The sequence below is a fragment of the Oncorhynchus nerka genome, linkage group LG22, assembly GCF_034236695.1.
Source record: "Oncorhynchus nerka isolate Pitt River linkage group LG22, Oner_Uvic_2.0, whole genome shotgun sequence".
NCBI classification, from domain to species: Eukaryota; Metazoa; Chordata; class Actinopteri; order Salmoniformes; family Salmonidae; genus Oncorhynchus; species Oncorhynchus nerka.
The window spans coordinates 101087934-101115287 of NC_088417.1; the positions used below are offsets into that span (position 1 = coordinate 101087934).

Here is a 27354-nt window from a genome sequence, read left to right on the forward strand (position 1 = left end):
CCAATCACGGCCGGATGTGATACAGCCTGTATTCGAACCAGGGACTGTAGTGACGCCTCTTGCACTGAGATGCTGTGCCTTAGACCGCTGCTCCTCTCAGGAGCACATTAGTAGTGGTTTCTTTCAAACAATTCAACCACGAAGGCATGATTCACGCAGTCTCCTCTGAACAGTTGATGTTGAGATGCGTCTGTTACTTGAAGCATTTATTTGGGCTGCGATCTGAGGTGAAGTTAACTTTAATGACCTTATCCTCTGCAGCAGAGGTAACTCTGGGTCTTCCTTTCCTGTGGCGGTCCTCATGAGAGCCAGTTTCATCATAGCGTTTGATGGTTTGTGCGACTGCACTTGAAGAAACTTTCAAAGTTCTTGAAATGTTCCGGATTTACCCACCTTCGTGTCTTAAAATAATGATGGACTGTCGTTTCTCTTTGCTTATTTGAGCTGTTCTTTCCATAACATGGACTTGGTCTTTTACTAAATACTAAAATATATTCTGTATACCACCCCTACCTTGTCACAACACAACTGATTGGTTCAAATGCATTTCAGAAGGAAAGAAATTTCACAAATTAACTTTTAACAAGGCACACCTGTTAATTGAAATGCATTCCTGGTGACTACCTCATGAAGCTGGTTGAGAGAATGCCAAGAAAGCTGTCATCAAGGTGGCTACTTTGAAGAATCTGAAATATACAATATATTTTGATTTGTGTAACACTTTTTTGGTTACTACATGATTCCATATGTGTTAATTCATAGTTTTGATGTCTTCACTATTATTCAACAATGTAGAAAATAGTAAAACAATAAAGAAAATCCTGGAATGAGTAGGTGTCCAAACTGTTGACTGGTACTGATTATATACTGTATATACACTCTACCATTCAAAAGTTTGAGGTCACTTAGAAATGTCCTTCTTTTCCATGAAAACATACATGAAATGAGTTGCAAAAGGAATAGGAAATAGAGTCAAGACGTTATAAATCATTATTTTTTATTGAAATAATAATTGTCCTTCGAACTTTAGCTTTCGTCAAAGAATCCTCCATTTGCAGCAATTGCAGCCTTGCAGACCTTTGGCTTCTAGTTGTCAATTTGTTGAGGTGATCTGAAGACATTTCACCCCACGCTTCCTGAAGCACCTCCCACAAGTTGTTGGTTTGATGGGCACTTCTTACGGTACCATACGGTCAAGCTGCTCCCACAACAGCTCAATAGGGTTGAGATCCGGTGACTCTGCTGGCCACTCCATTATAGACAGAATACCAGCTGACTGCTTCTTCCCTAAATAGTTCTTCCCATAGTTTGGATTGTGCTTTGGGTCATTGTCCTTTGTTGAGGAGGAAATTGGCTCCATTTAAGCGCCCCATGCTTCCTGAAGCACCTCCCACCAGTTGGATTGGCCTGATGGTTCAAAATAGGTGATGTCAATTTGTTGATCCCTTTTACCCTGTATACATTTCCCCCACCACCTGAAGCCCCCCACCAGACATCACATTGGCCTGATGGCTTCTAGTTGTCAATTTGTTGAGGTCAAACACGCCTCCATCATCTTTTCCAGTTTTTCTGTGCACCTCCACCAATGGATTGGCTTGGCTTCTAGTTGTCAATTTGTTGAGGTGATCCAAACACCTCAAACTTAGATTTGTCTGTCCATAACACTTTTTCCCAATCTTCCTCTGTCCAGCGTCTGTGTTCTTTTGCCCTACTTAATCTTTTTTTTTGGGGGGGGGGGAAATGAAGCTGCCAGTAATGAAGCTGCCAGTTGAGGACTTGTGAGGCATCTGTTTCTCAAACTAGACACTCTAATGTACTTGTCCTCTTGCTCAGTTGTGCACCGGGGCCTCCTCTTTTCTATTCTGGTTGGAGCCAGTTTGCGCTGTTCTGTGGAGGTAGTAGTACACAGTGTTGTACGAGATCTTTAGTTTCTTGGCAATTTCTCACATGGAATAGCCTTCATTTCTCAGAACAAGAATAGACTGACGAGTTTCAGAAGAAAGTTATTTGTTTCTGGCCATTTTGAGCCTGTAATCAAACCCACACATGCTGGTGCTCCAGATACTCAACTAGTCTAAAGACGGCCAGTTTTATTGCTTCTTTAATCAGGACAACAGTTTTCAGCTGTGCTAACACAATTGCAAAAGGGTTTTCTAAACATCAATTAGCATTTTAAAATTATAATGGATTAGCTATAACACAATGTGCCATTGGAACACAGGAGTGATGGTTGCTGATAATGGGCCTCTTTACGCCTATGTCGATATTCCATTAAAAATCAGCCGTTTCCAGCTACAATAGTCATTTACAACATTAACAATGTCTACACTGTATTTCTGATCAATTTGATGATATTTTAACGGACACTTTAAAAAAAATGTTCTTTCAAAAACAAGGACATTTCTAAGTGACCACAAACTTTTGAATGGTAGTGTGTATGTATATATATATATACACACACACACACACACACACACACAAAAACATTTTTCACTGGTGGCCCACAATGCAACATTAGCTGCTACTAAATGCACATGGGGAAACACTGGTGCTAGCTGTCACCCTGAGCTGACTTCGTAGATAGACTGGATTCCTCTGGCCAATGGCTACCGTATCCCATTAGCTAGTACCCTGAGACAGACCAGGAAGGGCCTGCAGTGGTCCAGACCAGAGGGGCCTAGAAAGGACTTATGAGGGATGAGGTAGGTTGGGGGAAGCAGATAGGCAGGCAGACGGACAGGCCCTCCCAGCCGACAGTATCCCATTAGGCTGTGTGACTGAAAAGCCTGGAGGGGCCAAGCCTCCCCGTGCTTTCACCTCTCATCCCCCGGGGTCATCTAAAGGTCAGGCAGGGAGCCAGCCAGTCCAGGGGAGCTCAACTGAAGCTGTTAAATATCAAAGCAAAACCTTTTAGACAGGCAAAGCTAGGAGAAACCTTTTAGACAGGCAAAGCTAGGAGAAACCTTTTAGACAGGCAAAGCTAGGCAAGGAGAAACCTTTTAGACAGGCAAAGCTAGGCAAGGACAAACCTTTTAGACAGGCAAAGCTAGGAGAACCCTTTGAGACAGGCAAAGCTAGGCAAGGAGAAATCTTTTAGACAGGCAAAGCTAGGCAAGGAGAAACCTTTTAGACAGGCAAAGCTAGGCAAGGAGAAACCTTTTAGACAGGCAAAGCTAGGCAAGGAGAAACCTTTTAGACAGGCAAAGCTAGGAGAACCCTTTGAGACAGGCAAAGCTAGGAGAACCCTTTGAGACAGGCAAATCTAGGAGACACCTTTTAGACAGGCAAAGCTAGGAGAACCCTTTTAGACAGGCAAAGCTAGGAGAACCCTTTGAGACAGGCAAATCTAGGAGACACCTTTTAGACAGGCAAAGCTAGGAGAACCCTTTTAGACAGGCAAAGCTAGGAGACACCTTTTAGACAGGCAAAGCTAGGAGAAACCTTTTAGACAGGCAAAACCTTTGAGACAGGCTAAGCCAGGCAAAACCTTTGAGACAGGCAAAGCCATTTAGACAGGCAAAGCCATTTAGACAGGCAAAGCCATTTAGACAGGCAAAACCATTTAGACAGGCAAAGCCATTTAGACAGGCAAAACCATTTACACAGGCAAAACCTTTGAGACAGGCAAAACCTTTGAGACAGGCAAAACCATTTAGACAGGCAAAACCTTTAAAACAGGCAAACGCCAGGCAAAGCAAGCTCATACACATCACCCACACCAGGTTCCTTTCCTTAGGGCACACCAGGTTCCTTTCCTTAGGGCACACCAGGTTCCTTTCCTTAGGGCACACCAGGTTCCTTTCCTTAGGGCACACCAGGTTCCTTTCCTTAGGGCACACCAGGTTCCTTTCCTTAGGGCACACCAGGTTCCTTTCCTTAGGGCACACCAGGTTCCTTTCCTTAGGGCACACCAGGTTCCTTTCCTTAGGGCACACCAGGTTCCTTTCCTTAGGGCACACTGTAGCAAAATGTTTTGCAACGGAATAGGAAACATTGAGTTTCTTATTCCACATGTTCAGTTCCTTTTTTCAGTCCGTTTTGTTCCATTTGGTGCCTGATTAAAATACAAGCCGTCTCTCCACTGACTTACACAGCCAGGTACTCTGTCCTAGAGGTATATTGACCAGGCCCAGCATGACAGGCCAGCCATACAAACTGGCTAGATGGAAAAGGAAAAATATTGAATCATATACATTTCATGTCAAAGGTCATTGACAATGTATAATCACAGTGTTTGTTTGGTCTGACGGTTTATTTCTGAATGTTAAACGGCAGATTGCAGTCCTCAGTAAAAGCTGAGTTTAGTTTAGAGACGGGGAGAGGCTGCCCATTAGGGGAACTAAAATGTAACCGAGGGGTTTTAAAAAGGGGCAATCTGGGATTCAACAATAAAACAGTAACCCTGCCACTTTTTTTTCTATAAAGGGCTGATGGAATGTAACCAGAGTCAAATGAATAGATGGAGCTGTGGATGCAAGGACTGCAAGTACCAATCCCAGATTGTCTCTTTGCAGAGTTAGATACACCGAGAATGTAGCATAATAAATGAATCCGTTTAAGCTTAGAGAGATGTGTTTTCTTGTTCGGGCTGCGTCTCAATCCACCACATCCTACCATGTCTCCTTTTCCATCTCTCTTTGCGGGGGGAAAGTAGCAGAGCTACAGCGTTGTTTTGTCAGACCAGGAGACATCCTTGAAAATCAGTCTTCTCATGAAAACATCTGTAGCATACGAACGGTTTGGCCTAAACACTAGTATGAAAAGGTGAGACTCACGCAACACGATGGTGTTCTTCGTTTTTGCCCCACAAGCCCCACCGGACTTATATAAAAGTAACCCATATAAATGAATGGAAGTAATGAGGTCGTTTGGTGCCAACAAAAACAAGGTGTTAAATATGTGTAAAAGATATATATATATACATTTCCTGAGCTTTCTTATATATATCATTGATATAGGACTGACTCTTCACTTCAACCTGAACCTTATGATTTATTTTTTTGACTGGCTTTTTTTGTTGTTGCCATTTGTGAATGTGTTATATTTGATCAAATGACACCTAAAGGGGTCCTAAAATTCACAATCAAATAGCTAAATGATCCACAGTATATGACCTTCTTAAAACAATTCCAGATGTCAGCTTAGAACCCCACGCCAACAGCTTAGACTTTTAAGAATGACATCACAATGGATTGGTTTTTTAATAAAGATGAAGACTATGAAAAGATGTGAAGACTAGGAAAAAAAATAGATTATGCAGTTTTATTGTTTTAGTTAAAACAATTGTGATGAAAAGGGGGTGATTACACCAGGAGAAGAGGGTGATTACACCAGGAGAAGAGGGTGATTACACCAGGAGAAGAGAGGGTAATTACAACAGGAGAAGAGGGTGATTACACCAGGAGAAGAGGGTGATTACACCAGGAGAAGAGGGTGATTACACCAGGAGAAGAGGGTGATTACACCAGGAGAAGAGAGGGTAATTACAACAGGAGAAGAGGGTGATTACACCAGGAGAAGAGGGTAATTACACCAGGAGAAGAGGGTGATTACACCAGGAGAAGAGGGTGATTACACCAGGAGAAGAGGGTGATTACACCAGGAGAAGGGGGTGATTACACCAGGAGAAGAGGGGGTGATTACACCAGGAGAAGAGGGGGTGATTACACCAGGAGAAGAGGGGGTGATTACACCAGGAGAAGAGAGGGTGATTACACCAGGAGAAGAGGGTGATTACACCAGGAGAAGAGGGTGATTACACCAGGAGAAGAGGGTAATTACACCAGGAGAAGAGGGTGATTACACCAGGAGAAGAGGGTGATTACACCAGGAGAAGGGGGTGATTACACCAGGAGAAGAGGGTGATTACACCAGGAGAAGAGGGTGATTACACCAGGAGAAGAGGGTGATTACACCAGGAGAAGAGGGTGATTACACCAGGAGAAGAGGGTGATTACACCAGGAGAAGAGGGTGATTACGCCAGGAGAAGAGGGTGATTACGCCAGGAGAAGAGAGGGTGATTACGCCAGGAGAAGAGAGGGTGATTACGCCAGGAGAAGAGAGGGTGATTACGCCAGGAGAAGAGGGTAATTACACATGGAGAAGAGGGTAATTACACCAGGAGAAGAGGGTGATTACACCAGGAGAAGAGAGGGTGATTACGCCAGGAGAAGAGGGTAATTACACATGGAGAAGAGGGTAATTACACCAGGAGAAGAGGGTGATTACACCAGGAGAAGAGAGGGTGATTACACCAGGAGAAGGGCCCTCTTTTTCCCCTTTCCTCATCACTCCTGTTGTCTCCCCCATGTGGAGGTTTGTGCAGTCATAGTGCCATGCTAAAACCATGGCCGTGTTAATTACCAAGGCCGCAGGTTGTTGGAGACTTGATATGTGTATTAATGTCAGATTGGCACTGTTTTATACTGCCCATGTCGTCAATGTGGGTGGCAGCGCCAGCGTGTTAAAACCTGTTACTTTCTTTACGTGTGTGCCAACGGCCTGTCAGTGCAGTGAACGGCAACTGCTGCCTATAACAGGTTCAGACGTTATAGGCCGCTGTCTCGGCCTCATGGACGCAAGCAATGATTTCCCCAATTACAACTTTTGATCATTTGTTTCCCCCTCCTCTCATAACTTGGTGCTCTGCTAATGTCAGATGATGACTCCGGCAGTTTAAATTCAGCGTGATGATACTCTCTCTAGAAGTTAGAGCTCAGTAGAAAACTGCTGAGTGTGAAAAGAAAATAAAAAAAGGTTAGAGGTGGTCTTCCTGTTCACCTTTGACCTATTTCATTCCTCTCGCACGCACGCACGCACGCACGCACGCACACACACACGCGAGCCAGTGGGCTCTCAGTTTAGATAGCCAGTAGTATGGACGTCGTTAGAGTTGTTTACTCAGTTGTCAGGAGACGCTGGGGCTGAGGGAGAGCTTATGTTGACATTTTGACCCAGCCAACAGCGTTATCCTTTGGACATCAAAAAACACCTCGGGCCTGGTCTGGGAAATGGATCCAGCTGCCTGATGTGTCTGGATCTTAGCGCCTGTCTAGGTTTTGGTCTGGGAGCAGTGAGAGAATAAAAATAAAAAATGGAATCTATACCCATGGACATACATTGTCTTCGTTCATTTGCCTCGGTCTGACGGGCTGCTTTTCCATTTTAGTAATTATATTTCTAGGGTTTAACAGCACAAATACCTGACTCAACTACCCAGTACTGTGAGTGCTGGGTAGTGTATCACCTGGCTGTGAAGCCAGTACTGTGAAGCCAGTGTCCGACCTGGCTGGTGATACACTACCCAGTACTGTGAAGCCAGTGTCTGACCTGGCTGGTGATACACTACCCAGTACTGTGAAGCCAGTGTCTGACCTGGCTGGTGATACACTACCGAGTACTGTGAAGCCAGTGTCTGACCTGGCTGGTGATACACTACCCAGTACTGTGAAGCCAGTGTCTGACCTGGCTGGTGATACACTACCCAGTACTGTGAAGCCAGTGTCTGACCTGGCTGGTGATACACTACCCAGTACTGTGAAGCCAGTGTCTGACCTGGCTGGTGATACACTACCCAGTACTGTGAAGCCAGTGTCTGACCTGGCTGGTGATACACTACCCAGTACTGTGAAGCCAGTGTCCGACCTGGCTGGTGATACACTACCCAGTACTGTGAAGCCAGTGTCTGACCTGGCTGGTGATACACTACCCAGTACTGTGAAGCCAGTGTCCGACCTGGCTGGTGATACACTACCCAGTACTGTGAAGCCAGTGTCCGACCTGGCTGGTGATACACTACCCAGTACTGTGAAGCCAGTGTCCGACCTGGCTGGTGATACACTACCCAGTACTGTGAAGCCAGTGTCCGACCTGGCTGGTGATACACTACCCAGTACTGTGAAGCCAGTGTCCGACCTGGCTGGTGATACACTACCCAGTACTGTGAAGCCAGTGTCCGACCTGGCTGGTGATACACTACCCAGTACTGTGAAGCCAGTGTCCGACCTGGCTGGTGATACACTACCCAGTACTGTGAAGCCAGTGTCCGACCTGGCTGGTGATACACTACCCAGTACTGTGAAGCCAGTGTCCGACCTGGCTGGTGATACACTACCCAGTACTGTGAAGCCAGTGTCCGACCTGGCTGGTGATACACTACCCAGTACTGTGAAGCCAGTGTCCGACCTGGCTGGTGATACACTACCCAGTACTGTGAAGCCAGTGTCCGACCTGGCTGGTGATACACTACCCAGTACTGTGAAGCCAGTGTCCGACCTGGCTGGTGATACACTACCCAGTACTGTGAAGCCAGTGTCCGACCTGGCTGGTGATACACTACCCAGTACTGTGAAGCCAGTGTCCGACCTGGCTGGTGATACACTACCCAGTACTGTGAAGCCAGTGTCTGACCTGGCTGGTGATTACCCAGTACTGTGAAGCCAGTGTCCGACCTGGCTGGTGATTACCCAGTACTGTGAAGCCAGTGTCCGACCTGGCTGGTGATACACTACCCAGTACTGTGAAGCCAGTGTCTGACCTGGCTGGTGATTACCCAGTACTGTGAAGCCAGTGTCCGACCTGGCTGGTGATACACTACCCAGTACTGTGAAGCCAGTGTCTGACCTGGCTGGTGATTACCCAGTACTGGGTAGTGTATCATCTGGCTGGTGATACACTACCCAGTACTGTGAAGCCAGTGTCCGACCTGGCTGGTGATACACTACCCAGTACTGTGAAGCCAGTGTCCGACCTGGCTGGTGATACACTACCCAGTACTGTGAAGCCAGTGTCCGACCTGGCTGGTGATTACCCAGTACTGGGTAGTGTATCATCTGGCTGGTGATACACTACCCAGTACTGTGAAGCCAGTGTCCGACCTGGCTGGTGATTACCCAGTACTGGGTAGTGTATCATCTGGCTGGTGATACACTACCCAGTACTGTGAAGCCAGTGTCCGACCTGGCTGGTGATTACCCAGTACTGGGTAGTGTATCATCTGGCTGGTGATACACTACCCAGTACTGTGAAGCCAGTGTCCGACCTGGCTGGTGATTACCCAGTACTGGGTAGTGTATCATCTGGCTGGTGATACACTACCGTAGAGATAATCATCAAGCTGGACATGGTCCCAGCTCTGCTCTCCACCTCCACTCTAAATAAACAAAAGATAAAAGTTCCTTAAACATGGTTCTTCACCTTTAAAAGTTCCTTTGGAGAACTCTGGCCCGCTAAAGAACCTTTGAGTGAAGTGTGGGGTTCTTGTCGTGGCATCTACGGTGCTGTAGAATTCTCGAAGGTTCCTGAAAGCCTACAGATGTGTCCATTCCTTAGCACACTGACCAGTGTTGTTGTTCCCCCCCCCCCCCCCCAGTGTAATATTTCTACTGTTGATTCAAGAGTTAAATTCACACTGTGAAAAGAAAACCCAGCCAATAAGATGTAGAAGCATGAGTAGCTAGGGGGGGAAAAAATGTCCCTAGGAAGAATCCTACAGGCCAGTCCTCTTCTGGCTGTGCTGGGTGGAGATTAAAGAGTAGGTGAACATTAAGGCCAGATCCTTCTTCAAGATGTTCATAGTTCGTAGATGTCAGTTGGCTTTTCGTCGCCAAGCATACAGAGGTTTAGACAGCAGGTGCGGTTGAGAGAGAGAGAGAGAGAGAGAGAGGAGGATAGAGAGAGAGAGAGGCAGAGAGAGAGGAGGAGGAGAGAGAGAGAGGATGATAGAGAGAGAGGAGGAGAGAGAGAGAGGATGATAGATAGAGAGAGAGAGGCAGAGAGAGAGGGAGAGAGAGAGAGAGAGGAGGAGAGAGAGAGAGGGAGAGAGAGGAGGATAGAGAGAGAGAGAGAGGGAGAGAGAGAGGAGGATAGAGAGAGAGAGAGAGGAGAGAGAGAGAGAGAGAGAGGAGAGAGAGAGAGAGGAGGAGGAGAGAGAGAGGAGGATAGAGAGAGAGAGGAGGAGAGGGAGAGAGAGAGAGAGAGGAGAGAGAGAGAGAGGAGGAGAGAGAGAGAGGAGGATAGAGAGAGAGAGGAGGAGAGGGAGAGAGAGAGAGAGGAGGAGAGAGAGAGAGGGAGAGAGGCAGAGAGAGAGAGGGAGAGAGAGAGAGAGAGGAGAGAGAGAGAGAGAGAGAGGAGGATAGAGAGAGAGAGAGGCAGAGAGAGAGAGGGAGGAGAGAGAGAGAGAGGAGGGAGAGAGAGAGGAGGATAGAGAGAGAGAGAGGAGGAGAGAGGGAGAGAGAGAGGAGAGAGAGAGGAGGAGAGAGAGAGAGAGAGAGAGAGAGGAGAGAGAGAGAGAGAGGCAGAGAGAGAGAGAGAGAGAGAGGAGAGAGAGAGGAGGATAGAGAGAGAGAGGAGGAGAGAGAGAGAGAGAGAGAGGAGGAGAGAGAGAGAGAGAGAGGAGGAGAGAGAGAGAGAGAGAGAGAGGCAGAGAGAGGGAGAGAGAGAGAGAGAGAGGAGAGAGAGAGGAGGGAGAGAGAGAGGAGGATAGAGAGAGAGAGGGAGAGAGAGAGGAGGAGAGAGGCAGAGAGAGAGAGGGAGAGAGAGAGAGAGAGGAGGAGAGAGAGAGAGAGAGAGGGAGAGAGAGAGGAGGAGAGAGAGAGAGAGAGAGAGAGAGAGAGAGGAGGATAGAGAGAGAGAGAGGGAGAGAGAGAGGAGGATAGAGAGAGAGAGGCAGAGAGAGAGAGAGAGAAAAAAAAATGTTAAATGTACTATTCCAATCTGTCACCCGTTACTGAAATGGTTGTTCCGATGTAGATGTTTGGGATTTTTGTATGGTTCTTCAGAGACCGTAACATGGTTCCTCTATGGCATCGCTCTCAAGAGCCTTATTTGGTTCCAACTTGCACTTTGATGTTTAAGAATGTATTCGGACAAGCTCGTCTGTTGCTGGCCTTTCCACCTACTGTAGATGGCCAAGTTAAAAGGTGCAATATGCAATATGTACTCATTTTCGTTGGTAATTTCAGTGAATATCCCTTTGGCTGAGAAATGAAGGATTGTGTCTTAAATCAGCCAGCTGGCTGCAGTGATTATGGTCTGACTGTGTGTGTGGAATACCTAGCTATGAAGGATGACAGTACACATAAACAGCTGCACTGGCTTGTAGGATGAACACACACACACACATACACATATACATACACACACACACACATATATACACACACACACACACGCATACAAACCCACACACACCAGCACACACACACACGCATACACACACACACACACACACACACCACACGCACATATACACACACACACACAACACACACACACGCATACAAACACACACACACACACGCATACACACGCACACACACACACACACACAGTGCCTGGCGTTTATTTATTTAGTTACTGTGTAATGTTTTGGGAACTGCTACTCAGCCCCGGTTACCATTGGTAATATATATATTGCTGCGCTGTATGGAAAGGAACTATATTTAAGACTTACCATATGTTATATTAATTGGTAGGAAGGATTGGTGACGACGGCTGCGTTTTTAGGGAACACGTAGCAAGAGTGACTGGTTGGGGAACACGCAGCAGAGTGACTGGTTGGGGAACACGCAGCAGAGTGACTGGTTAGGGGACACGTAGCAGAGTGACTGGTTATGGAACACGTAGCAGAGTGACTGGTTGGGGAACACGTAGCAGAGTGACTGGTTGGGGAACACGTAGCAGAGTGACTGGTTGGGGAACACGTAGCAGAGTGACTGGTTAGGGGACACGTAGCAGAGTGACTGGTTAGGGGACACGTAGCAGAGTGACTGGTTATGGAACACGTAGCAGAGTGACTGGTTGGGGAACACGTAGCAGAGTGACTGGTTAGGGAACACGTAGCAGAGTGACTGGTTAGGGAACACGCAGCAGAGTGACTGGTTGGGGAACACGTAGCAGAGTGACTGGTTAGGGGACACGTAGCAGAGTGACTGGTTAGGGGACACGTAGCAGAGTGACTGGTTATGGAACACGTAGCAGAGTGACTGGTTGGGGAACACGTAGCAGAGTGACTGGTTGGGGAACACGTAGCAGAGTGACTGGTTGGGGAACACGTAGCAGAGTGACTGGTTAGGGGACACGTAGCAGAGTGACTGGTTAGGGGACACGTAGCAGAGTGACTGGTTATGGAACACGCAGCAGAGTGACTGGTTAGGGAACACGTAGCAGAGTGACTGGTTGGGGAACACGTAGCAGAGTGACTGGTTGGGGAACACATAGCAGAGTGACTGGTTGGGGAACACGTAGCAGAGTGACTGGTTGGGGAACACGTAGCAGAGTGACTGGTTGGGGAACACGTAGCAGAGTGACTGGTTGGGGAACACGTAGCAGAGTGACTGGTTGGGGAACACGTAGCAGAGTGACTGGTTAGGGAACACGTAGCAGAGTGACTGGTTGAGGAACACGTAGCAGAGTGACTGGTTGGGGAACACGTAGCAGAGTGACTGGTTGGGGAACACATAGCAGAGTGACTGGTTAGGGAACACGTAGCAGAGTGACTGGATAGGGAACACGTAGCAGAGTGACTGGTTGGGGAACACGTAGCAGAGTGACTGGTTGGGGAACACGTAGCAGAGTGACTGGTTAGGGAACACGTAGCAGAGTGACTGTTTGGGGAACACGTAGCAGAGTGACTGGTTGGGGAATACGTAGCAGAGTGACTAGTTGGGGAACACGTAGCAGAGTGCCTGGTTGGGGAACACGTAGCAGAGTGCCTGGTTGGGGAACACGTAGCAGAGTGACTAGTTGGGGAACACGTAGCAGAGTGCCTGGTTGGGGAACACGTAGCAGAGTGACTGGTTGGGGAACATGTAGCAGAGTGACTGGTTAGGGAACATGTAGCAGAGTGACTGGTTGGGGAACACGTAGCAGAGTGACTGGTTGGGGAACACGTAGCAGAGTGACTGGTTAGGGAACACGTAGCAGAGTGACAGGTTAGGGAACACGTAGCAGAGTGACTGGTTGGGGAACACGTAGCAGAGTGACTGGTTGGGGAACACGTAGCAGAGTGACTAGTTGGGGAACACGTAGCAGAGTGCCTGGTTGGGGAACACGTAGCAGAGTGACTGGTTGGGGAACACGTAGCAGAGTGACTGGTTAGGGAACACGTAGCAGAGTGACTGGTTAGGGAACACGTAGCAGAGTGACTGGTTGGGGAACACGTAGCAGAGTGACTGGTTGGGGAACACGTAGCAGAGTGACTGGTTAGGGAACACGTAGCAGAGTGACTGGTTGGGGAACACATAGCAGAGTGACTGGTTAGGGAACAGTTAGCAGAGTGACTGGTTGGGGAACACGTCGCAGAGTGACTGGTTAGGGAACACGTAGCAGAGTGACTGTTTAGGGAACACGTAGCAGAGTGACTGGTTGGGGAACACGTAGCAGAGTGACTGGTTGGGGAACACGTAGCAGAGTGACTGTTTAGGGAACACGTAGCAGAGTGACTGGTTGGGGAACACGTAGCAGAGTGACTGTTTAGGGAACACGTAGCAGAGTGACTGGTTGGGGAACACGTAGCAGAGTGACTGGTTGGGGAACACGTAGCAGAGTGACTAGTTGGGGAACACGTAGCAGAGTGACTAGTTGGGGAACACGTAGCGGAGTGACTGGTTGGGGAACACGTAGCAGAGTGACTGGTTGGGGAACACGTAGCAGAGTGACTGTTTAGGGAACACGTAGCAGAGTGACTGGTTGGGGAACACGTAGCAGAGTGACTGGTTGGGGAACACGTAGCAGAGTGACTGTTTAGGGAACACGTAGCAGAGTGACTGGTTGGGGAACACGTAGCAGAGTGACTGTTTAGGGAACACGTAGCAGAGTGACTGGTTGGGGAACACGTAGCAGAGTGACTGGTTAGGGAACACGTAGCAGAGTGACTGGTTGGGGAACACGTAGCAGAGTGACTGGTTAGGGAACACGTAGCAGAGTGACTGGTTGGGGAACACGTAGCAGAGTGACTGGTTGGGGAACACGTAGCAGAGTGACTGTTTGTGTCAGTACTTGGATATTACATACATAAAAAGGTGCTATCTAGAACCTAAAAGGGGTTAGGGTTGGGGGTTAGGGTTGGGGGTTAGGGTTGGGGGTTAGGTTTAGGGGTTAGGGTTAAGGTTTAGGGTTGAGGGTTAGGTTTAGGGGTTAGGGTTAGAGTTAGGTTTAGGGGTTAGGGTTAAGGTTTAGGGTTGAGGGTTAGGTTTAGGGGTTAGGGTTAGAGTTAGGTTTAGGGGTTAGGGTTAAGGGTTGGGGGTTAGGTTTAGGGGTTAGGGTTAGGGGTTAAGGGTTCGGTTTAGGGATTAGGGTTAAGGTTTAGGGTTGAGGGTTAGGTTTAGGGATTAGGGTTGGGGGTTAGGTTTAGGGGTTAGGGTTAAGGTTTAGGGTTGGGGGTTAGGTTTAGGGGTTAGGGTTAAGGTTTAGGGTTGGGGGGTTAGGTTTAGGGGTTAGGGTTAAGGTTTAGGGTTGGGGGTTAGGTTTAGGGTTAGGGTTAAGGTTTAGGGTTGGGGTTAAGGTTTAGGGTTGGGGGTTAGGTTTAGGGGTTAGGGTTAGGGGTTAAGGGTTCGGTTTAGGGGTTAGGGTTAAGGTTTAGGGTTGAGGGTTAGGTTTAGGGATTAGGGTTGGGGGTTAGGTTTAGGGGTTAGGGTTGGGGGTTAGGGTTAGAGTTAGGTTTAGGGGTTAGGGTTAAGGGTTGGGGGTTAGGTTTAGGGGTTAGGGTTAGGGGTTAAGGGTTCGGTTTAGGGGTTAGGGTTAAGGTTTAGGGTTGAGGGTTAGGTTTAGGGATTAGGGTTGGGGGTTAGGTTTAGGGGTTAGGGTTAGAGTTAGGTTTAGGGGTTAGGGTTAAGGGTTGGGGGTTAGGTTTAGGGGTTAGGGGTTAAGGGTTCGGTTTAGGGGTTAGGGTTAAGGTTTAGGGTTGAGGTTTAGGGATTAGGGTTGGGGGTTAGGTTTAGGGGTTACGGGTTAGGTTTAGGGGTGGGATGTTGGAACTTAACTGTGTTGTTTCAGGGGACTATAGGGGGATGTTGGAACTTAACTGTGTTGTTTCAGGGGACTATAGGGGGATGTTGGAACTTAACTGTGTTGTTCTTCACTTGTCACATATTAGTTAGGCTGTGGTAGTTAGGCTGTGGTAGTTAGGACCTACAGGCCTGTGGTAGTTAGGACCTACAGGCCTGTGGTAGTTAGGACCTACAGGCCTGTGGTAGTTAGGACCTACAGGCCTGTGGTAGTTAGGACCTACAGGCCTGTGGTAGTTAGGACCTACAGGCCTGTGGTAGTTAGGACCTACAGGCCTGTGGTAGTTAGGACCTACAGGCCTGTGGTAGTTAGGCTGTGGTATTTAGGACCTACAGGCCTGTGGTTGTTAGGCTGTGGTATTTAGGACCTACAGGCCTGTGGTAGTTAGGCTGTAGTATTTAGGACCTACAGGCCTGTGGTAGTTAGGCTGTGGTATTTAGGACCTACAGGCCTGTGGTAGTTAGGCTGTGGTATTTAGGACCTACAGGCCTGTGGTAGTTAGGCTGTGGTATTTAGGACCTACAGACCTGTGGTAGTTAGGCTGTGGTATTTAGGACCTACAGGCCTGTGGTAGTTAGGCTCCATGAAAGGCTCTGACTTTGTTGACACACTGCCACGCTACATGGCTTAGTTTGTGAGGACAAGGAGAGACTCCTTCCTTTTGTGACGTGCCGCAACCTGAACCAACAATGCTTCACTTCACCTAGAGAGTGGGGGGAGAAGAAGAAGGAAGGAGAGGGGTGGGGAAGGAGAGAGGAAGAGGAGGGGTGGGAGGAGAGAAGAAGAGAAGAGGAGAGGAAAGGAGAGCTGGAGAGAGGAGGATCCACTCGGTTTCCTTCTCTTCTTACTTCACTGAAGCTGATCCACTTGTTTCCTTCTCTTCCTACTTCTCTGAAGCTGATCCACTTGTTTCCTTCTCTTCCTACTTCTCTGAAGCTGATCCACTTGTTTCCTTCTCTTCCTACTTCACTGAAGCTGATCCACTTGTTTCCTTCTCTTCCTACTTCACTGAAGCTGATCCACTTGTTTCCTTCTCTTCCTACTTCACTGAAGCTGATCCACTTGTTTCCTTCTCTTCCTACTTCACTGAAGCTGATCCACTTGTTTCCTTCCCTTCCTACTTCTCTGAAGCTGATCCACTCTCTGTTTCTATAATTTACCAGTGGCCATAGTCAGTTAGTTGTTAAAACACTAAAAGTGCACATTAAGCTAAAAGCTCCCAGGCAGCGACTGACTCGATGACCCTTTATGTGTTTTTTTTACTTAATGAGAATCAATATAACCAGAGTAATGGTGAAATAACCTGAGTAATGGTGAAATAACCAGAGTACTTGTGAAATAACCAGAGTAATGGTGAAATAACCAGAGTAATGGTGAAATAACCAGAGTAATGGTGAAATAACCAGAGTACTTGTGAAATAACCAGATGTATGGTGGAATAACCAGAGTAACGGTGAAATAATCAGATTAATGGTGAAATAACCAGAGTAATGGTGAAATAACCAGAGTACTTGTGAAATAACCAGAGTAATGGTGAAATAACCAGAGTAATGGTGAAATAACCAGAGTACTTGTGAAATAACCAGATGTATGGTGGAATAACCAGAGTAACGGTGAAATAACCAGATTAATGGTGAAATACCCAGAGTAATGGTGAAATAACCAGATTAATGGTGAAATAACCATATTAACGGTGAAATAACCAGAGTAATGGTGAAATAACCAGAGTAATGGTGAAATAACCAGAGTAATGGTGAAATAACGGTGAAATAACCAGAGTAACGGTGAAATAACCAGAGTAACGGTGAAATAACCAGATTAACGGTGAAATACCCAGAGTAACGGTGAAATAACCAGAGTAACGGTGAAATAACCAGAGTAACGGTGAAATAACCAGAGTAATGGTGAAATAACCAGAGTAACGGTGAAATAACCAGATTAATGGTGAAATAACCAGATTAACGGTGAAATACCCAGAGTAATGGTGAAATACCCAGAGTAATGGTGAAATAACCAGAGTAATGGTGAAATACCCAGAGTAATGGTGAAATAACCAGAGTAACGGTGAAATAACCAGATTAACGGTGAAATACCCAGAGTAATGGTGAAATAACCAGATTAATGGTGAAATAACCAGATTAACGGTGAAATAACCAGAGTATGGTGAAATATCTCTCCTGGTTTGTCGTATTTCACTTGGACTACTCTGTGGGAGCTGAGCTAGATATAGTGTTACAGTGAGTTAGCCGGCGCTGCCATTCCCACGGCTCTGAGAGGGCTGGCTGGCAAGTGTTACCAGGCCTAGTTTGCTTTAGCCTGATCCTGGAGTACCAGGTGGGCAGGGGTTGAACATTCGGGACTTTACTTTTGTTTCAAGCTCAATCAAGCACAGTTTTAAGGATTTGAAAAGATTTCAAATAGTATTCGAACCCAGGTCTGGTTGGCTAAGTGGCACGGCCTTGGTCCTGTTGACTTGCAGCGTCTCTGAAACAGATAGACTTAAACAGAGACACCTGACCCTAACACGAGAACTGTGGTTTTATTGCAGGTCACTTCCTGGGCAACAACACAGTGATTGATGTGCTGAGGAGTCAAGGCTATGAAGTGGAGCACACTCCTGCAGGGCAGCCCATTAACAGGTAATAATACACCTCTCGCTGTCCTCACCAACACATAACCAATACCCACCCTCCATCTCTCTCTATCTGACTACCCACAATCCCACCTCCACTCTAAACCTCCCACCACACCCTCTCTATCTGACTACCCACAATCCCACCTCCACTCTAACCACCTACCCCCACCCTCTCTATCTGACTACCCACAATCCCACCTCCACTCTAACACCCCCCCACCCTCTCTATCTGACTACCCACAATCCCACCTCCACTCTAACCCCCTACCCCCACCCTCTCTATCTGACTACCCACAATCCCACCTCCACTCTAACCCCCGTCCCCACCCTCTCTATCTGACTATCCACAATCCCACCTCCACTCTAACCCCCCGCCCCCACCGCACACTCTCTATCTGACTACCCACAATCCCACCTCCACTCTAACCCCCCCCCCCACCCTCTCTATCTGACTACCCACAATCCCACCTCCACTCTCTATAACCCCCCCACAATCCCACCACCCCCCGCCCACACTCTCTATCTGACTACCCACAATCCCACCTCCACTCTAACCCTCCACCGCACCTCTCTATCTGACTACCCACAATCCCACCTCCACTCTAACCCCCCCACCGTACCCTCTCTATTTGACTACCCACAATCCCACCTCCACTCTAACCCCCCACCGTACCCTCTCTATCTGACTACCCACAATCCCACCTCCACTCTACCCCCCCCCCGCCCCCCACCCTCTCTATCTGACTACCCACAATCCCACCTCCACTCTAACCCTCCACCGCACCTCTCTATTTGACTACCCACAATCCCACCTCCACTAACCCCCCAACCCCCTATTTGACACCGTACCTCCACTCTAACCCCCCACCCCCTCTCTATTTGACTACCCACAATCCCACCTCCACTCTAACCCCCCCACCGTACCCTCTCTATTTGACTACCCACAATCCCACCTCCACTCTAACCCTCCACCATCCCTAGGCCATCATTGAAAATAAGAATTTGTTCTTAACTGACTTGCCTGTTTAAATAAAGGTAAAAAAAAAAAGAAAAAAAAGAATACACATTATACAAGTAGTATACACAGTATACAAGTAGTATACACAGTATACAAGTAGTATACACAGTATACATGTTAGTATACACATTGTACATGCTATTATACATGTTAGAATGCACATTATACAAATAGTATATACATTATACAAATAGCATACACATATAGTACATGTTGTTGTTATACACAAGACATATTTGCAGAAATTAAATAGTTACTGCAAATTATACACACTGGAAATATATTACACATATTCAACACATTATAACAGAGTAGTATACATTATACATGGTAGTATACACATTATACATGGTAGTATACACATTATACATGGTAGTATACACATTATACATGGTAGTATACACATTATACATGGTAGTATACACATTATACATGGTAGTATACACATTATATATGGTAGAATACACATTATACATGGTAGTATACATTATACATGGTAGTATACACATTATACATGGTAGTATACACATTATACATGGTAGTATACACATTATACATGGTAGTATACACATTATACATGGTAGTATACACATTATACATGGTAGTATACATTATACATGGTAGTATACACATTATACATGGTAGTATACACATTATACATGGTAGTATACATTATACATGGTAGTATACACATTATACATGGTAGTATACACATTATACATGGTAGTATACACATTATACATGGTAGTAAACACATTATACATGGTAGTATACACATTATACATGGTAGTATACACATTATACATGGTAGTATACACATTATACATGGTAGTATACATTATACATGGTAGTATACACATTATACATGTTAGTATACATTATACATGGTAGTATACACATTATACATGTTAGTATACACATTATACATGGTAGTATACACATTATACATGGTAGTATACACATTATACATGGTAGTATACACATTATACATGGTAGTATATACATTATATATGGTAGTATACACATTATACATGGTAGTATACACATTATACATGGTAGTATACACATTATACATGTTAGTATACACATTATACATGGTAGTATACATTATACATGGTAGTATACACATTATACATGGTAGTATACATTATACATGGTAGTATACACATTATACATGTTAGTATACACATTATACATGGTAGTATACACATTATACATGGTAGTAGCTTCTACACCTGCATTGTTTGCTGTTTGGGGTTTTAGGCTGGGTTTCTGTACAGCACTTTGAGATATCAGCTGATGTACGAAGGGCTATATAAATAAATTTGATTTGATTTGATTTAGTATACACATTATACATGGTAGTATACACATTATACATGTTAGTATACACATTATACATGGTAGTATACATTATACATGGTAGTATACACATTATACATGGTAGTATATACATTATACATGGTAGTATACACATTATACATGGTAGTATACACATTATACATGGTAGTATACACATTATACATGGTAGTATACACATTATACATGGTAGTATACACATTATACATGGTAGTATACACATTATATATGGTAGAATACACATTATACATGGTAGTATACACATTATATATGGTAGAATACACATTATACATGGTAGTATACACATTATATATGGTAGAATACACATTATACATGGTAGTATACACATTATATATGGTAGAATACACATTATACATGGTAGTATACACATTATACATGGTAGTATACAGCATGGTACAACACTGTGACCTCCATCCTTCACTGGTCATTGTAAAATATATTTGGACCATTTGGACGTTCTGTTGTTTCAGGGCATAAGAATGTCTTCCTGTGGGCGAAGTGACCATAAAGCCCCAATGCCACACAGCCTGAATACAATCTGAGTACATAGAATGAACAGGCCCTATCCACATGATCAGCTACAGAACATCCCAAGGGTTCTTGTAAATTCAAAACGTTCACAAGCCGAATGGACTCTTTGTGTTTTCAGAGCAGTAGTCTAGGCTACACACAGTTCCTCCACTCCATACATGGAGTTCGAATGTTGATTTGTGCCGCTCTTACTCTGTTGTAATTGACTACATGTTTTTAGTGGTCTAGGTCCCCTGTCAGACTGGTGGTACAGCAGGATACCAGTGTCTGGTGGTACAGCGGGATACCAGTGTCTGGTGGTACAGCAGGATACCAGTGTCTGGTGGTACAGCAGGATACCAGTGGCTGGTGGTACAGCAGGATACCAGTGGCTGGTGGTACAGCAGGATACCAGTGGCTGGTGGTACAGCAGGATACCAGTGGCTGGTGGTACAGCAGGATACCAGTGTCTGGTGGTACAGTGGCATACCAGCGTTCTATGTAACTTAACATAATGGAACAATCATGGGTTCCCGAGTGGCACTGCGGTCTGAGGCACCACACCTCAGTGCTAGAGGCGTCACCACAGACCCTGGTTCGATTCCAGGCTGTTTCACAACCGGCCGTGATTAGGAGTCTTATAGGGCAGCGCACAATTGGCCCAGGGTAGGCTGTGATTGCAAATAAGAATTTGTTCTTAACAGACTTGCCTAGTTAAATAAAGGTAAAATATGAAAACTAAGCTTGCTAAATGTTAGTTAGTCACTCACTCCAACAATGAAATATGGAAAATATGGCCACATTAAGAATGTATTATCTTACTACCCAGTAATCACACAATGAACAGATCAATGTAAATTCACTCATTCATTTTACACACAAAATATTCCATGTAAGATGAAGGCCTCTATTTGATCAAACCTAGTGGTAAATCAAAACGCTGGCAGTATCGCTATTGGTCTAGAGGAGGGGTGTGATCGCTATTGGTCTAAGGGGTGTGATCGCTATTGGTCTAAGGGTGTGATCGCTATTGGTCTAGGGGAGGGGTGTGATCGCTATTGGTCTAAGGGTGTGATCGCTATTGGTCTAGGGAGGGTGTGATCGCTATTGGTCTAGGGGAGGGGTGTGATCGCTATTGGTCTAGGGGAGGGGTGTGATCGCTATTGGTCTAAGGGTGTGATCGCTATTGGTCTAGGGGTGTGATCGCTATTGGTCTAAGGGTGTGATCGCTATTGGTCTAGGGGTGTGATCGCTATTGGTCTAGGGGTGTGGTCGCTATTGGTCTAGGGGTGTGGTCGCTATTGGTCTAGGGGTGTGATCGCTATTGGTCTATGGGTGTGATTGCTATTGGTCTAAATGTGGTCGCTATTGGTCTAGGGGTGTGATCGCTATTGGTCTAGGGGTGTGATCGCTATTGGTCTAGGGGTGTGATCGCTATTGGTCTAGAGGTGTGATCGCTATTGGTCTAGGGGTGTGGTCGCTATTGGTCTAGAGGTGTGATCGCTATTGGTCTAGGGGTGTGGTCGCTATTGGTCTAGGGGTGTGATCGCTATTGGTCTATGGGTGTGATTGCTATTGGTCTAGGGGTGTGATCGCTATTGGTCTAGGGGTGTGGTCGCTATTGGTCTAGAGGTGTGATCGCTATTGGTCTAGGGGTGTGATCGCTATTGGTCTAGGGGTGTGGTCGCTATTGGTCTAGGGGTGTGGTCGCTATTGGTCTAGGGGTGTGATCGCTATTGGTCTAGGGGTGTGATCGCTATTGGTCTAGGGGTGTGATCGCTATTGGTCTAGGTGTGTGATCGCTACAGCCGGAATTATGAGCGCAAGAGTTGGCGGTGACACCAAATGGCTGGGTTCAAAAGAATAAACAACTTGTAGGTATGACGAGAGTTTGGCCACTCACTGACCAATGAACGCATTCTATGGCTAAATACGGCATACGTTTATGCTCAAGACGGTGTTTACGTTGTCATCAACTCCCTTTCAAGATGGTGCAGCAGTACGATGTGTTTGTTTTTGTTCCGTGTAAATATTCAGTCTTGACATTTTTTTGTATACATTTCATTATATTTTATTCTCTTTTTTCCATTTTCAAATTAAATATACCTTCCTGCAACCCGCCTCACCCAATGTGGTAGGGATCTAGACCTTATACCTGGAACCGCCATCAGAAGTTAGCCATCAGAAGCTAGCCAGCTAATTAGCTACTAGCTATTTAGTCATTGTTAGCCACTGCTAGCGGCTTTTACCTTTAGCTCTGACTCCAGCCGCTTTATCCCTGATAGCCCGGATAATCCCTGCCAGTCTGCACAGCGCGATATTTTCCCCCACTTCATCACCGGATTCCTGCCGCAAGCTCTGGACCATTACACCAGATCCTCACAGCTAGCTAGCTGCTACCGAGTGGCTAGCCTCGAGCTAGGCCCATCTCCCAGCTAGCAAACAAAGTGCACCAACTACAATACCTCTCTTGTCAATTGGCCTGGACCCTTTGTCGACACGGAGCCCCACCATCACGACTTGTCTGCTGACATAATTTGGCCAATGTGCTCACAACCGACCTCTGCGTCGTGGATGTTGGTGATGATCCATCTGCTATCCCCGGCCCGCTATCTTCCGGAACACCGTGTCTCCCGCTCATCTAGCATAGTCATCGACTACCGAACAGCTCCCTGTTTCATCTATTGCTGCTCATTGGACCCTATGATCACACGGCTACACAGCTGATGCCTGCTGGACTGTTCATTAACACGGTACTTCATTTTGTTTATCTGTCAGCCCCAACCACGAACTCAGGCCCTGTGTGTAGCTAACTGACCCTCTCTGCCCATTCATCGCCATTTACCCGTTGTTGTTGTCCTCGCTGTTTGCCCATTGTTGTCTCACCCGTTGTTGTCTTAGCTCTCCCAATCAACACCTGTGATTGCTTTATGCCTTTCTCTAATGTCAATATGTGTACTGTAGTTTAGGGCAGCTGTCATTGTGTTATTTTACAGCGGAGCCCCTAGTCCTGCTCAACATGCCTCAGATAGCCCCCTTGTCCCACCCCCCACACATGCGGAAGACCGCACCTAGCTTAACTGGTGCCTCTGTAGCAGTATAGCTTCCGTCCCTCTGCTCGCCTCTACCTGGGCTCGAACCAGGGACCCTCTGCACACATCAACAACAGCCACCCTGGAAGCATCGTTACCCATCGCTCCACAAAAGCCACGGCTCTTGCAGAGCAAGGAGAACAACTACTTCAGGTCTCAGAGCGAGTTGACGTCAACGATTGAAACGCTATTAGCGCGCACCACCGCTTACTAGCTAGCTATTTCACAAAGGTTACACCTCCAGAGATGCAACCTCTCTCATCGTCACTCAATGCCTAGGTTTACCACCACTGTACACCCTACCATACCCTTGTCTGTACACTATGGCCTGAATCTATCCTACCACGCCCAGAAATATGCTTATTTTATTCTCTGTTCCCAAAGCACTAGACAACCAGTTCTTATAGCCTTTAGCCATATCCTAATCCTACTCCTCCTCTGTTCCTCTGGTGATGTAGAGGTTAACACAGGTCCTGTGTGTCCCCAGGCACTCTCATTTGTTGACTTCTGCAACAGTAATAGCCTTGGGTTCATGCGTGTTAACATCAGAAGCCTCCTCCTTAAGTTTGTTTTATTCACTGCTTTAGTACACTCCGCCCACTCTGATGTCCTAGCCGTGTCTGAATCCTGGCTTAGGAAGGCCACCAAAAATTCTGAAATTTCCATCCCCAATTATAACATTTTCCGTCAAGACAGACCTGCTAAAGGGGGCGGAATTGCAATCTACTGCAGAGATAACCTGCAGAGTTCTGTCATACTATCCAGGTTTATGCCCAAACAGTTGGAGCTTCTACTTTTAAAATTCCATCTCTCCAGAAATCCATCTCTCCAGAAGTCACTCACTGTTGCCACTTGTTATAGACCCCCCAGCTGTGCCCTGAACACCATAAGTGAATTGATCCCCCCCCCCCCCCCCCATCTATCGTCAGAGTTCATACTGGTGAACTAAATTGGGATATGCTTAACACCCTCGCCGTCCTACAATCTAAACTAGATGCCCTCAATCTCACACAAATCATCAAGGAACCTACCAGGTACAACCCCAAATCTGTAAACATGGGCATACCTCAAAGATATCATCCTGACCAACTGTCCCTCTAAATACACCTCTGCTGTTTTCATCCAGGATATCAGCGATCACTGCCTCATTTCCTGCATCCGTTATGGGTCCGCGGTCAAACGACCACCCTTCATCACTGTCAACCGCTCCCTAAAACACTTCTGCGAGCAGGCCTTTCTAATTAACCTGGCCCGGGTATCCTGGAAGGATATTGACCTCATCCCTTCAGTAGACCTCATCCCTTCAGTTCTCCTCATCCCTTCAGTTCTCATCATTACTCAATGCCTAGGTTTACCTCTAATGTACTCACATCCTACCTTACCTTTGTCTGTACACTATGCCTTGAATCTATGCTATCGTGCCCAGAAACCTGCTCCTTTGACTCTCTTTTCCGAACGGTCTAGACGGCCAGTTCGTATAGCATTTAGCCATACCCTTATCCTACTCCTGCTCTGTTCCTCTGGTGATGTAGAGGTTAATCCAGGTCCTGCGGTGCCTAGCTCCACTCCCACTCCCCAGGTGCTCTCATTTGTTGACTACTGTAACCGTAAAAGCCTTGGTTTCATGCATGTTAACATTAGAAGCTTACTCCCTAAGTTTGTTTTACTCACTGCTTTAGCACACTCTGCCAACCCGGATGTCTTAGTCGTGTCTGAATCCTGGCTTAGAAAATCCACAAAAAAACTTGAAATCTCCATCGCTAACTATAACATTTTTCCTCCAAGATAGAACTGCCAAAGGGGGCGGTGTTGCAATCTACTGCAAAGATAGCCTGCAGAGTTCTGTATTACTATCCAAGTCTGTACCCAAACAATTTGAGCTTCTACTTCTAAAAATTCACCTTTCCAGAAACAAGTTGCTGCTTGCTATAGACCTCCCTCTGCCCTGCGCTGTGCCCTCGATACCATATGTGAATTGATTGCCCCCCCATCTTTCTTCTGAGCTCGTGCTACTAGGTGACCTAAACTGGGACATGCTTAACACCCCAGCCATCCTACAATCCAAGTTTGATGCCCTCAATCTCACACAAATGATCAATGAACCCACCAGGTACAACTCCAAATCCGTAAACACGAGCACCCTCATAGATGTCATCCTAACTAACTCGCCCTCCAAATACACCTCTGCTGTCTTCAATCAAGATCTCAGCGATCACTGCCTCATTGCCTGCATCCGTAATGGGTCTGCGACCAAACAACCACCCCTCATCACTGTCAAATGCTCCCTAAAACACTTCTGCGAGTACGCCTTTCTAATCGACCTGGCCGGGGTATCCTGGAATGACATTGACCTCATCCCGTCAGTAGATGATTCCTGGCTATTCTTTAAAAGTGCCTTCCTCACCATCTTAAATAAGGATGCCCCTCTCAAAAAATTTAGAACTAGGAATAGATATAGTCCTTGGTTCACTCCAGACCTGTCTGCCCTTGACCAGCACAAAAACATCCTGAGGCGTACTGCATTAGCATCAAATAGCCCCCGTGATATGCAACTTTTCAGGGAAGTTAGGAACAAATATACACAGGCAGTTAGGAAAGCTAAGGCTAGCTTTTTCAAACAGAAATTTGCATCCTGTAGTACTAACTCAAAAAAGTTCCGGGACACTAAAGTCCATGGAGAATAAGAGCACCTCCTCCCAGTTGCCCTCTGCACTGAGGCTAGGAAACACTGTCACCATCGATAAATCCACTATAATTGAGAATTTCAGTAAGCATTTCTCTACGGCTGGCCATGCTTTGTTGCAATCCCTATTACTAGCCTGTTCAACCTCTCTTTCGTATCGTCTGAGATTCCCAAAGATTGGAAAGCTGCCGCGGTCATCCCCCTCTTCAAAGGGGATGACACTCTAGACCCAAACTGCTACAGACCTATATCTATCCTAAACCTGTCTTTCTAAGGTCTTCGAAAGCCAAGTAAACAAACAGATTACCGACCATTTTGAATCCCACCATACCTTCTCCGCTATGCAATCTGGTTTCAGAGCTGGTCATGGGTGCACCTCAAGGTCCTAAATGACTTAAATAAGTATGCCCCTTTCAAAAACTATTGAACTAAGGACAGATACAGCACTTGGTTCACTCCAGACTTGACTGCCCTTGACCAGCACAAAAACACCCTGTGGCGTTCTGCACTAGCTTCGTATAGTCCCTAGTCACCTCCTCCCAGCTGCTTACTGCACCAAATCCAGACAGCTGATGATCTGAAAGAGCTGCAAATTCAAAATCTGGATCCCTACAAATCAGCTAGGCGAGACAATCTGGACCCTCACTTCCTAAAATTATCCGCCGCCATTATTGCAACCCCTATTACTAGTCTGTCCAACCACTCTATGAGATTCCTAAAGATTGGAAAGCGGCCGCGGTCATTCCCCTCTTCAAAGGGGGAGACACTCTTGACCCAAACTGTTGCAGACCTATATCTATCCTACCCTGTCTTTCTAAAGTCTTCGAAAGCCCAGGTCACTGGTCACCATAGAAACACCCACCCGTAGCACACTCTCCAGCAGGTATATTTCACTGGTCATCAAAATCCTTCTTTAACCCATCTCCTCCCCTTCATCTACACTGATTGAAGTGGATTTAACAAGAGACATCAATAAGGGATCATAGTTTTCACCTGGATTCACCTGGTCTGTCTGTCATGGAAAGAGCA

General features: G+C 46.3%; 1 protein-coding gene across 1 annotated transcript in view; it reads left to right on the forward strand.

Annotated features, from left to right (window-relative positions):
- trabd2a (TraB domain containing 2A) overlaps positions 1-27354 on the forward strand; it is a 185030-nt gene that overhangs the window by 146253 nt on the left and 11423 nt on the right. The window contains exon 5 of the mRNA XM_065007658.1: positions 17556-17646. Coding sequence (XP_064863730.1) covers positions 17556-17646 — 91 coding nt within the window. The remainder of the gene's footprint in view (positions 1-17555; positions 17647-27354) is intronic.